The 13,275-nt window shown below is 35.9% G+C and overlaps 1 protein-coding gene across 5 annotated transcripts in view; it reads right to left on the reverse strand.

Annotated features, from left to right (window-relative positions):
• The window catches only part of mier1b (mesoderm induction early response 1b, transcriptional regulator), a 149,663-nt gene extending 139,582 nt beyond the window's left edge, over positions 1 to 10,081 (reverse strand). For 4 of the 5 annotated variants that reach the window (XM_048162542.1, XM_048162540.1, XM_048162543.1 and 1 more), the window contains exons 1-3: positions 10,013 to 10,039; positions 9,050 to 9,074; positions 8,835 to 8,935 (exon numbers count right to left, since the gene is read on the reverse strand). In XM_048162542.1, coding sequence (XP_048018499.1) covers positions 8,835 to 8,935; positions 9,050 to 9,074; positions 10,013 to 10,021 — 135 coding nt within the window. In that variant the 5' untranslated portion in view covers positions 10,022 to 10,039. Of the gene's footprint in view, positions 1 to 8,834; positions 8,936 to 9,049; positions 9,075 to 10,012 lie in introns of all 5 variants that reach the window. The other variant, XM_048162539.1, reaches the window with a different exon arrangement.
• Between the last annotated feature and the right edge of the window lie 3,194 nt (positions 10,082 to 13,275).

The raw sequence follows: 13,275 nt of genomic DNA on the forward strand, positions 1-13,275 counted from the left end.
AGGCAGTCACATGCTCAGATACCCCTTTACCACGGTTCTGTTGCGGCTTCCTGGCTTCTGTCCATTCTCAAACTGTCCCGCCCATCCCCACTGCAGAAAATGGGGTTCTGTGTGGGGATGGGCATTTTTCCAAAATATTGTATTAGAATATTTGGCCTCGTAAAAAAAAATAATATTCGAATATTTATTTATTTAAATGACGTTACGAGAAAAACTTTTCTTTCTTTTTTTTATAATAATAATAATAATAATAATAATAATACGTTTTATTTATATAGCGCCTTTCCAGAGCTCAAGGACGCTTGATTTTTAATTAATCAAGATTTTGTAACCATTTCTGAACAAGCTTACGATTAGGCAATATACACAACAAGCTTATGTTATATCTTAAGATTTTCCAGTAGGTGGCGCTAAATCTTAATGTGTGAGTCATTCATCAGTCGTTCAATATGCAGATTCATTCAGGAATCACTGTTGCTTGGAGATGTACAGTTCTGGTATGGCTTTGTTTGAAACTGTTTTCTCCAAATAGAGAAAAAACAGACGTTATTGTGTCTAATGTTAAATCACTTAATATCAACTTGTTTACTGGACTTCAATAAGATCAGTATCACATTTGCAATCATACCAATACTCAGAGAAACAGGAGTATACCAGTGTGATATTACTTATATGTTATACTTACATATTAGGGCTTGCTGCAATTGATGGTGTTACCAGTTTCCAGCCGCAACACCGGTTACATCACTTCAACACTTCACTTGCCCACCATGACCGCAGCACCACCCCCCACCGTTGTTTTGATTTTTTTTTAAAGTAATTAAAATAATTTTGTTTAGTTAGAGTACAGATACAGTTAAAAACTAAACGTGTCTGCTCAAATCAGAGAGCCAGACGAGAGTCGCAGCACAGATCAGCAGCAGGGGTCAGATTTCACCTCACTTCGCCCATTTCTTCCCTCACTTCTCTGAATGACAATATGGATGAAGATTTGGTTGCAAAGCAAAATGTAAAAGTGCAGATTTATGTGAGTTTGTCATTGTACTGTTTTGTTGTTGTGTTTTTCAATAAGAATAATAATGAACCCACCCACTATTCAAACAACTGCCACCTCTGAATTGCCGCTACTTTAAAAGCTAAAGTAAAATGGCAACACAGGCATTCATAACAGTGTTTTTTGATAAATTTTTGGAAGCATTTTTGCCCTCATGCCCCTGTTAATTTCTGACCATGCTTATGATAATCCAAACATAGTATTTCCAGTTAATTTGGCTGAAATATCAGCAGCATGAGACTGTCTTGTAAATGCGTATGCAATCTTTGAAGTGTAGTCCGTCATGAAAAGCAGCGGATTGCAGTACGAAACATAACGGTTGTTTAGTGTAGATGCATTTTAGGAGGTGTACTTTTTGTTCCAACTGTATTATAGTTCTATTCATGAGAATCCATCGGGTCACTCGCACCAGTGCTCCTAAATATTTTTTCATACTCGCATGCAGTTATTTTCAGGCCCAAATGCGATCTAAATGTTTGCAACGTAGAGCGCTGTGTTGCATGATTTAATGTGTTTATAGTATGTTTGGTACTTCGTGGCATATTGAAATGTGTTTCTGGGAGTGAATTACAGTGTACAGCATGCCATTTCCTGTTGACAACAGGTGGCACTATGACTAACTGAATATTTGCTTGTAGATGTCTTCAGGCCAGGACACACATGAAGTTTGGGGCAGGTCAGACATTGTATGCCCAAGTTACAAAAGCTTCCTCTTTAATGGAAAAACATCAAAATTTGTCAGGCCCCCACGGACACGCTGTTCAACAAAACCTCAAGATCTTTGCAATGTAACATCGCTAAGGCCTTAAGATTAGACAGACCAAATATGATGTTGTTCTGGTTAAATCTCAATGAGGAGTTAATCACAGTGTAAAACATGACATTTCCTGTTGCCCGCAGGTGGCGCTATGATTGTAGTTGAATATTGGCATGTACATGAAGTTTGGAGCAGATCGGACATTGTATGCCCGAGTTACAACAACTTCCTGTTTCATAGCAAAACATCGAATTTTGTCAGGCCACCACGGACACGCCCTTCAGTGAAAACTCAAGATCTTCACAATTTAAAGGGGTGGTTAAATGCGATTTCACTTTTTTAACTTTAGTTAGTGTGTAATGTTGCTGCTTGAGCATAAACAGTATCTGCAAAGTTACAGTGCTGAAAGTTCAATGCAAACAGAGATATTGTCTTTTAAAGTTAAATGACTACAAACACGACCGGTTTTGGACTACAACGGGTTGGTGACATCATAAACCCTGCAAAACACACCCCCGGGAACACGCAACAAAGTGGGCGAGGCCATGTGGTGCAGCATGTGGAAGCGGAAGAGTTGTGTACACCGGACGCGTCAAAAGATAATAGAACCCATTATAATCTGTGATATTTTCTACACTGGATGCAGCGCAGAAGACAGCTTACAGAATCTACACGAGTTCAATGCTGGATGGCTATTACTGAATGCACAAATGCTATTACTGAAAGATGAAGCAGTTCTCACTTTAAAAGCAGAAGCTGCTGTTTATTAGCTTCAAACTGTAAGTACTTTATTGTTTGTACATGTCTTTTAAATGTATAGTCCTGTTGCTATTTTTGGTTGCATCAAGGACATATACAAAGTGCAACTTGTTTTTGCTTCACTAGCCAGTTAGCTAAATTCTACAAACACCAACAAACTTGTTGAACAAAAATGTGTTCATAGACAAACAGTTGTTCATTCTATAAATTAAAAGCTACCTTTACAAAAATGCGACTACTCAGTCATGTATTCGGCTACAGTAAAGCTTTAATCAGGATAAAACCATATATTGAAAGCTAACAAACAGCAGTGACAGCATATCTAAACACTTTGACACAAATACAAAATGAAATACCATTCATAAACATCCTTTAAAAGCCGTGATTGCAGCTTGACCCTCTTCATCTGGGTCTAATTCGGGCTCAATTTGATACAGCAATATAGACACTATTATTTACATTTTCACTGAGGCAACGAATGGTAAGGGCCGTGTCGTTTCCGGACACTTCAGCGAATCACGATACAGTGGGCCAGCTACCAACCTGCTGACCAATCTGAGCACACTGCATATTTCAGAGGGAGTGGCTTCATAGAAGCAGGAAGTCAAACGAGCCGTTCATATGACAGTGGAAACAGAGGTGTAGAATAAAGATAAAATATGTAAAATACAGTGTTTTGAAAAAAACAAAGCATTAAGACATGTTAAACTGTGCCCCAAGAACACAATCAAGCCTAGAAAAACACAACCACCCCTTTAACGTTGCAAAGCCCCCTTTTTTTTGCCTCTGCAAATTTTGCAGAGAAAATTCAAAATATCTCACTTGCTGTTGAGTTTTCAGATTTTGCACCCGGGACTTTTTTTGTAGGTATTGGGCTGTTACATGTGTCTACTGAATTTCATACATGTATGTAAAGCTTGGCGCGAAGAGCGCTTAATTGAAATTTTGTAGGTGGCGCTATCGAGCCATTTTGCCACACCTAATTCTGAAACCCATATCAGAAGTAAATTTTCACCACTTCTGATGCGTGTGCAAACTTTCATGAGTTTGAGCACATTTAGGCCCTAAAAAATGCGATTCATTTTGGAGAAGAAGAATAATTGACCGAGCAATTACAATAGGGTCCTCACAACATCGGTGCTCGGGCCCTAATAATCCTTAGGGGAACAATAGGGCCTTCGCCCTTTCAGGGCTTTGGACCCAATAATAATCTTTGACTATAACTGAATTTTGCCATGTAGATGTGTTCAGGCCAGGACTCTTATCAAACGTGAAGTCTAGAGCAGTTTGGACATTTTATGCCTGAGTTACAACAACTTCCTGTTTTGTGCCGTTAATAGCAAACATTAGCACTTAGCCAAGCGTTGCATGATTTAATGTGTTTGTAGTAGGTTTGGTACTTTGTGGCATATTGAAATGTGTTTGTGGGAGTGAATTACAGTGTAAAGTAGGGCTGGGCGATATATCGCATGCGATTCTCACGCGCATTTCGTCAGTAAAGCCGGTTCCCTGATTACCGCTAAATCGCCATCACCTGCTTTCAAATGGAGCGCCATTTAATAGACAGAGCCGTAGTTCACTGATAAGCCACGTTCATATCGCAGATGAATCGCCTTCGATAATGAACGCGATATTTGCGTGGCTTATCAGTGAACTACGGCTCTGTCTATTAAATGCCGCACCATTTGAAAGCAGGTGATGGCGATTTAGCGGTAATCAGGGAACCGACTTTACTGACGAAATGCGCATGAGAATCGCATGCGATATATCGCCCAGCCCTAGTGTAAAGCATGCCATTTCCTGTTGCCAGCAGGTGGCACTATGACTAACTGAATATTGGCATATAGATGTCTTTAGGCCAGGACCCTTATCACACATGTGAAGTTTGGGCCAGCCTGGACATTGTATGCCTGAGTTACAACAGCTTCCTCTTTCATGGTGAAACATCAGATTTTGCCAGTCTGCCACGGACACACCCTTCAGCGAAAACTAACCATCTTCGCAATATATCATCACTAAGGTTATCTGGTTTAATCTCTATGAGGAGTTAATCACAGTGTAAAACAAGTAATTTCCTGTTACCCACAGGTGGCACTATGACTGTAACTGAATATTGCCATGTAGATGTCTTTGGGCTAGGACTCTAATAAAACATGTGAAGTTTGGGGCAGATCGGACATTGTATGCCCGAGTTCCTGTTTCAACAACTTCCTGTTTCATGGCGAAACATCGAACTTTGTCAGGCTGCCACAGACATGCCCTTCTGTAAAAACTCTAGATCTTTGCAATTTAACATCGCAAAGGCCTTTAGGTCAGGGGTCTTCAATGTTTTTCAGGGCGTGGACCCCTTAGGCGACAGACATGGAGCGAGGACCCCCGATATAAAACGTGTCAAACAGAGCTACATATTAAGCACTGATATTAGCAGAAACGAACCATATTATGATTAGAATAAGTTAGATCAGAACTATGCACATTATTGTTGTTGCACAGGCATCACTGCATGTATATTACTTTCATAAATTGAAATTTAGCCTATGCATAAAATGAACACATTGCAATAAAAATGCAATAAACGTTCCAATAAAAATCACAATTCATTAGCTGTTTGTAATTGTTGTAAATTATTTTAATGGATTTACATACATTTTAATCTTATAATCAGATGGACAAGTTTATTAGAAATTCACATTTTAATTTTTCTGTGAGATGGACAATTAAAAATTAGATCACTGAGTATCTGAAATTAGTGCAGATTCTCTAGTAAAGTGCAGATGTAATGTGTAAGCAGTGGCTCCACCATAACAAGAATAATGTACAGTGGGACATTTAAGATTATTTACAAGTCATTACCTTCACAAATAACTGGAATGGAATTTAAAAAATGTTTTAGTAATAGTCTGCATTTAAATTGCGTGCCTTAATTTTGACATGCAATAATTTTGTCCCGTGCTAGTTTTAACTAGGCCTGTGCAATTTTGATAGTGAATCACGCATTTATACATGTCACTTCTGAAACTTTGCAGCGTCTAACTGGCCATCTGTCCTTTTCAAGTTGCATGAAAAACAATACTTTTATTCAATGGACTAGCTATATAAAAAGCTAGTCCATTGACTAGCTGTCACTCATCTCAGTTTGCGATCTCAACGTTACCTTAAAATCAATACAGTTGTTTACACTGCATAATGAATATCTTACTTATATCGTGTCTTTGTTTGTTAATGAGAGAATTCAGTGAGCAGGACTCAGCAAACTCCAGCGTTTTAAGCAGTGAGTGGAATTATAACTTAAAACACTCCTGATTGGCTAACATTGCATTCAAGTTGTCAACAAACTTGTCAGAAATGTAGCCAATCACAGACCGCTGCAAAAATATGCTGTAAAACGGACCATTTCACATTCTCGTGAGCGCAAACTCAAAATGCAATGTTGCATATTATATTATTACAGTATCAGCTGAGGGAGTTCTTGCTTGTTTCAGGGTGCTTATATTGAAATTAGACTTTGTGATTATTTTTTTTTTTTATTTTTTTTTTTTACCCATGTTTCAATTTTTTTTAACAAAAATTATTGGTGATCAAACATTTATTGACAGACCCCCTAGTGGTCGCGGACACCCGGTTGAAGATCCTTGCTTTAGAATAAACTGACCAAATATGATGCTGACCTGATTAAAGCTCTAGGAGGAGTTAATTAAAGTACAAACAACATATTAAAGTGGAAACAGCAAAAACTTTGCCGTTTTGCACAAATTTCGCAGAGAAAATTAAAAATATCTCACGTCCTGTTGTGTTTTCAGATTATGCACCAAAGGACTTTTTTTGTAGGTATTGGGCTGTTAAGAGAGTCGCATGAGTCAGAATTCTACGGAACCCCGGACATGACATGCAGGAAAAAAATAGTAGGCTAAATAGTGTGCACGATTTACTAATTCGTTCCCTTGATTTACTAAAATGCGCGCACAATTTACTATTTCGTTCCCTCAATTTATAAATCATGCGCATGATTTGTAAATCGAGGGAACGAAATAGTAAATCGTGCACATGTTTTAGTAAATCGTGCACACATGATTTAGTAAATCGAGGGAATGAATTAGTAAATTGTGTGCACAATTAAAAAATTTTTCTTGCATGTCATGTCCGGGGCTCCATAGAATTCGGCTCAAAATCGGACAAAAATTGCACAGTGTATCTCCTTTAGGAGAACAATAGGGCCTTTATCCTTTCAGGGCTTGGGCCCTGATTGACCGAGCAATTACAATAGGGTCCACACACCATTGGTGCTCGGGCCCTACTTAATTAAATTAATTTAAAAGCTTTATTTAAAATATAACAATGGGGTTAAAAAAGTCAACTATTATGTCATCTTGATTTTTTTTTTTTTTTAGATTTTAGAGTTAGTCACCATCTGTAATTAATTAGCTATATCATAATTAGCTCTATCATAACTTGTTATACTTAGGCCATCCTGCTCATTGTCTGTTAACTTAATGTAATGACAAAAGTTTCTTGAAGCGAAATGGTATTCAAATAAACTAAAAAAAATGTTTTTCATTTATGTTATGTTATGTATTCATTTGCTGATAAGCGTAACACAAGTTCGTTCATTCAATAGTATTTATGCACCGAAAATGAAAATAATGTAGAGTATGACTAATATAATTGGAAATCCGTACACAAGTGGTCACAGGAGATGAATTTTAAATGCATGATAATACCAAGTGAACTTCTAGGAGAGATGGGATGTCTGGAAATCTCACAACACTGCCCTTGCAACTTTAATGAGGGGAATAGGTTCTTCTGTGAGAGAAGATTGAGAAGACAGTGATTTATGTGGAAACACAGCTGCTAGTGTTAATGCAGATCTTTTTTCTATTATTTTAAAGTTTGTATTATACCTTAACTTTTAACTTTCTGTTATCATTTTACTTGTTTCAGAGGGAGATTGAAGCCAGTCGCACACCATACCAGAAGTGTAAGTACAACTCACTGGCATCGCATAGTAGTGGACGCATCATTCTATACTTGCATACTGATAGCAGCAGTCCAGATAGTAAATCTAACCACTTTGTGCACACACACACACACACACTCCCAGTCACATAACCAGTTTATTCTCTGATATCTGCATCTCCATAAACATAACCAGTGCTTCCCACACATTGACTTCCCACACATTGACACATTGAACCTATTATTAACGGCCACCAAAGTATATTTGGAGAGACATTTTTGCTTTTATTATTTTTATCCTCTTAAACTTTTATATCCGCCCAAGATAATGAAACCATCCGAGATCGATTAACTAGTCGTTTCGTACCTGCTCGTTATGTGTGCATCAGAACCAACTGTTGTTTACTCCCGCTAACATTCCCAGGGGCGCTGCATTTTGCAAAGTCACAAGGGAGCGCTGTTGCGCGTTCTACATGCTCACGCAACAGCGCTTCAGACTGCTTCAAAGTGATTCTCAATCAATGAAAAGCGGAGATTTATGCCAAGCGATTGCTAATGAACTCAAGTTGATGAATTATTATAATGTCAACTTTATGACCTTTATATAAAATGTTTTAGAAGGTTGTAAGAATCTGAAGGATCAGCCTGCAATAGTGCAGACATTTCAAAATAAGAGTCCCGGTGTATTTCGGGCTTGTTTATAATTAAAAGTCACACGCTAAGTTTTTTCATTTTCTTTTGGGCATTATTGGTATTTTGGTTACACAATAAATTGTATTTAATTTGATTTCCATTTAATTCATAGTAAATTACTGTAGTCTTCCCCACAGAATGAAAAGATTAAGAACATTATTTGACACATATATTATTTATTATATAAATTTTACTAGTAAAATCTGTGTCCCATTCACTGAGAGAGACACTATATGACAGCAAGGACAACATAGGAAAAGGATGACCATTTAAATGCTGTAATTTTGCATAATTTACAAGGCATAATAATGCATAATATTAGTATGTAATTAAATGTAATATGCCATGTAATTAAGATTAATTTCAGTAAATAAAAATACTGTTAAAAATCATACATTATTTGTTTGTCACATGTTGTAGACCATTTTTGTGCCGTGGATAATAGGATGATTTTTCACCCGGTTACAACCGCAAGTATATTTCAAAACTGTGGGAAGCACTGCATAACCTTTTGAAGAATTGAAATACTAATCCCTTGTGTTATGCATTTTTACATGACCATAAGCAGGTTTTGTAAAACAAAAGATCAGCACATTGAGAATCAGGATAAAATCAAACCTTTGCGAGTTCTTCAATCTCACTGCCAAAGTTAGTGTCTCCCTCTGGCAGCTCCTCGTCTTCAGGAGTCTGATCATCATCATAATCAGGCAACAGCATCTCTGTTGACAGGTCAAAATCAACATTGTCAGAACCAACCAAAACTCATGGCATCAAACCATGAGTACGTATAAAGACATGTTTTACCATGTTAAGAAGACTAATAACAGTCTTACCTGGGCTTGAACTCCCCAAGGAGGGCTTTACATTTTAAAAAAAGAAAAGACACAACAAAAAAATTAAAAAGAAGCAAAAAAATATATATGCTGTAACTTTTGGATGAAAAATAATGAAGGAAAACCATTTTATTTGGAAGAACTAAATATCAGGCTTGGTTTTTAGGACAATTTTGTTACTGTGTTGTTGCTGCTGTTGGATATCCGATATAAAATCTGGGTCCTGATGTAGTTGTAAAGTCAGTTATAAACCCCTGGACTAAATAACAGTAAATTATCAAAATGACCAGTAAAATCTGTTAATTGTAATGATCCATGGTCTGTGATAAACATCTGTGTTGATGACTATGTATGGCAGGCATCCAGGCAGACCTAAATCAGAATAAAAAAATGCTCTGAAGCAGTTTTCCAGTGTTCCGTTTTATTTTATTTAGTTTATACACCAACAAAAATGCCTGTTATATTAAACCTCACAGCGGGCCAGGGTTAAACATCCTTGATAAAACCTTAGGAATCAGAGATGCTCTGTGTGTATTACTCTGGAAGTTAAGGCTGATGCCTAGCTAATACTTTGTCTAGCCTTGATTAGGAACACTCTTTTAAGTACAAATCTGGGTAACGTTATAGAAATAGCCATAAATTCAGGATTTAGCATAAATAATCAATACACTCGTCAGTGTCTGTGTAAACATATAAGATATAATTAATGTAAGGTAATGTATTAAAGTATGGTTATAATGGAGTATCTGGCTAACTGAAGGCGAGCTAACTGCTATTAACTTTGCAGAAATACAATTTCAAAGAATTTAACGAGTCGTTCGACCTAAATTAGCGCACAACTTAAGAAGAAATATATACGATTTAATATAATTCTCAGATCCATTAACAAAAATATTCCTTCAGTTAACTGCAAATAAACGGTTATTTATTTCTGGAAAATAATTAAAATAATTTCCTTCTTACCTCCGCCATATTTACAGCGCTGCTGAGGGTCAGCGGAATGTGGGCGGAGTCAGTGGAAATCCCCGGATGTTCTCTTTCTCGCTCTCGCTCTCGCTCTCTCTTTCTCTCCCTCTCTCTCTCTCTAAATTCAGTTTTTAGGTTTAGCGGTAATTCATTGACATAATAATATAATACAGATTTAAAGGAAGAAACAACAAAATAATTAATGTAGGCTAACCCTTATATTATTTTGCTTTTATTTTATTATTAGGCTACATTATGATGACTTCTTGAAGTTTGAAGTTTTGTTCCACATGTGCTTGGAGACTAGTGAGAAGTAAACATCCAAAATACACTTTTTAGTTATTATTTTATTAAACACTTTATCTGTGTCTATTGGTTTTCTCAAAATGATTTTTGTCATGCACTAAACCAGAAATCTCCATTTCTTAGCAAATAGGCTTGCCATATTTTCCATTTTATATTCTTTTTCCTGAAGGTTTACTAAAAGGTTTGTTTATTTGTCTGTTTTCTTCCATTTCTTCTGGCTGTTAAAATTATTTTCTGACTTACTGAGTGACAAAGAAAGATATCCAAACCCCTCTAAAAGTTAATTAGGCTATATTTATTTTATTTAAAAAAAAAAATAATAATAATAAAAAAAAAACTGTTTTTGGTTAGAAACCAGATAAGAACGTTTGAAGTGTGGGTGTGGAGGCAGCCGATGTTTTTCACAGACCTTTTACTCATAAATTAAAAACCCATTATAAAAACTAATTGGAATATCTTGAGGGAACCTGCACTGGTGAATTAGTCTTCCGGTTAAAATTCTTAATTTTAGGCCTATACATAAAGCAAAGTACATGTCAATTACACCAAATGGTAGACTGTTTTCCACATTTAACATCTTTTACTATTTTCTAACCCCAATACAGGACAATCGTAAGCTGCAGCATGTTAAGACATCTTGGCTGTTGAAAAAGATACTAGTCTACTTGATGTATTAGATCAGGGGTAGGCAAGTTCAGTCAGAGAGAGCTGCTGTCCTGCAGAGTTTAGCTCCAACCCTGAAAAAAACACCTTCACCTGCCTTTAGCCTTAGTAATCCTGAGGAGCCTGATTAGCTTGTTCAGGTGTGTTTGATTAAGGTTGAAGCTAAACTCTGCAGGACAGCGGCTCTCTATGCGTGTGTCTCAATCAGCTTCCTAGTTCAGTAGTCAGGGCACTGATCAGGGTATCAGCCACATTCACTTTCATTATATACTGATTCACGACCTAGGGAGCTAGGGAGCTGATTGAGACACAGGGTATGACTGAACTTGCCTACCCCTGTATTAGATGTATGATTGATTTTTGATTCAATATGCAAAATTTTGATTTTATTCCCTAGTGAAAAAAAAGTATACTAAGTATACTTGCAGCAAGACTAATTATTAGTATATTTCAAGTGTGTTAATGATTAGTTCATTTAAAGTGTGCTATTTTGAAACAACTAATTTTGTACTAAGTATATTTAAGTTGAAATTAAGTAGTATTACAATACAACTTTAAGTATATTTAGTATACTTATGTGTGCTAAATTGGAACAACTTCAAGTATACTTAGTACACTTTAAGTATATGTCTGTGTAGGAATTAATTACATGCTTAATTAGTGATATTAAAGTGTACTTCATTTGTGTTATAAGTATACTTTATTTCTGTTAAAAGTATATTTTTTTGTTATAATATACGTTGTATTATAAGTATACTTTATTTCTGTTATAAGTATACTTTTATTTGTGTTATAAGTATACTTTATTTCTGTTATGAGTACACTTTGTGTTATAAGTACACTTTATTTGTGATTTAAGTACATTACAAAATAATTACGAGTGTCTTCAGAAAACACAAGCAATATACACTGAATATATTATTTTACAGGTAATAGTATATACTGTATGCTCAGTACCTTTGGCTTATTCCAAATATTAAACATTACACACTTTGCAGTCAATAACAATACACTTTGTATACACTTTGTACTTTGTATAATATAGTCAACATTTGAAGCGGATCAAAACCTTTAATCAGAGGTGTCCTAACTTTTTTGATCCACTTCAAATGTTGACTACTGTACTTTGAATTACATAATCTCACACAATACAGTTGTGCTACTATTTAAATACAGTTTAACACATTTTCCCAAAGTTGAATGCATTTGTTTTCAAGGCCATTAAAATAAATAAAATGTAACAACATCACTAATGAAGAGACATATTTCATTGACAAATCCAATAGTTTTTATTTAAACTTAGATTCAGCAAAACTTACCATGTTTTTCATTAAAGAAAAAAAAAAAATATTGGACCATGGTGACCCTCTATACACAAATACAAATGACACATTATATTCCATTTTCTGATGAGCTTCTCATTGTGTCTGATGGCACAATGATGACCGCAGAGACTCGTGAAGAACAGCATCTGTTGACAGAATATACCAAAGATATAAGACAGCATGTTCAACTCTTTATTCACGTTTACAATAGTCTGTCTAAATCCTACATTGAACCAATACTATTTTTGAACAGTAAATGAGGATTAGCAGCAGGGAACTGTATCAGTATGGCATGTCGATATTGTTTTCGGTACATAGTCAAGCATAAAACACTTTATGAATTAATATCGTACAGAATACGGGCCGATTTTACCAATCATCTGAATGTTTTGGTGCTGCATACAAACATGTGCCATAAACCACCACACAAAAACTCAAAAAGGAGATATCAAGCCGAAATATCGCTCTCCGTTTGTTAAAGAAAATAAAATAAAGTTTGTTAACTGGTAGACTACAACTCACCTCCCAATAGCAGCACTTTTATCCGGTTCTTTCAGGATCGCGTAGGCCATTAGATTAGCCGGTTGTCGTCGCCATCAAGGTCAGTCTGCGATGTCACTTGATTGAACTGGTCAGAATCCCCAAGATTGAGCGATGTATTGCGCTTTCAGTGTTTTATTAAAGAAATTATACATTGCGACATTATACTTCACCTGAGTGACAGAGCTTTTTTTTTTTTTTTTTTTTTATTCAGTATTAACAATACAATACAACAACATCTGTTTATGCCAGGGTTGATACACAAAATACACTACTAAAATAGACATACAAGACAAACAATAACCACACCATAAAATAGAAATAAAAATAAAAAGAGACCAAATTACATGAAAGGATGCAAATTAAACATATTTAGAGAGTACAAGATCGGTCTGAATAGCCTTTCTATTTTTAAGACCTCTTACA

Source organism: Megalobrama amblycephala, linkage group LG17 (assembly GCF_018812025.1).
Source record: "Megalobrama amblycephala isolate DHTTF-2021 linkage group LG17, ASM1881202v1, whole genome shotgun sequence".
Classification (NCBI taxonomy): Eukaryota; Metazoa; Chordata; class Actinopteri; order Cypriniformes; family Xenocyprididae; genus Megalobrama; species Megalobrama amblycephala.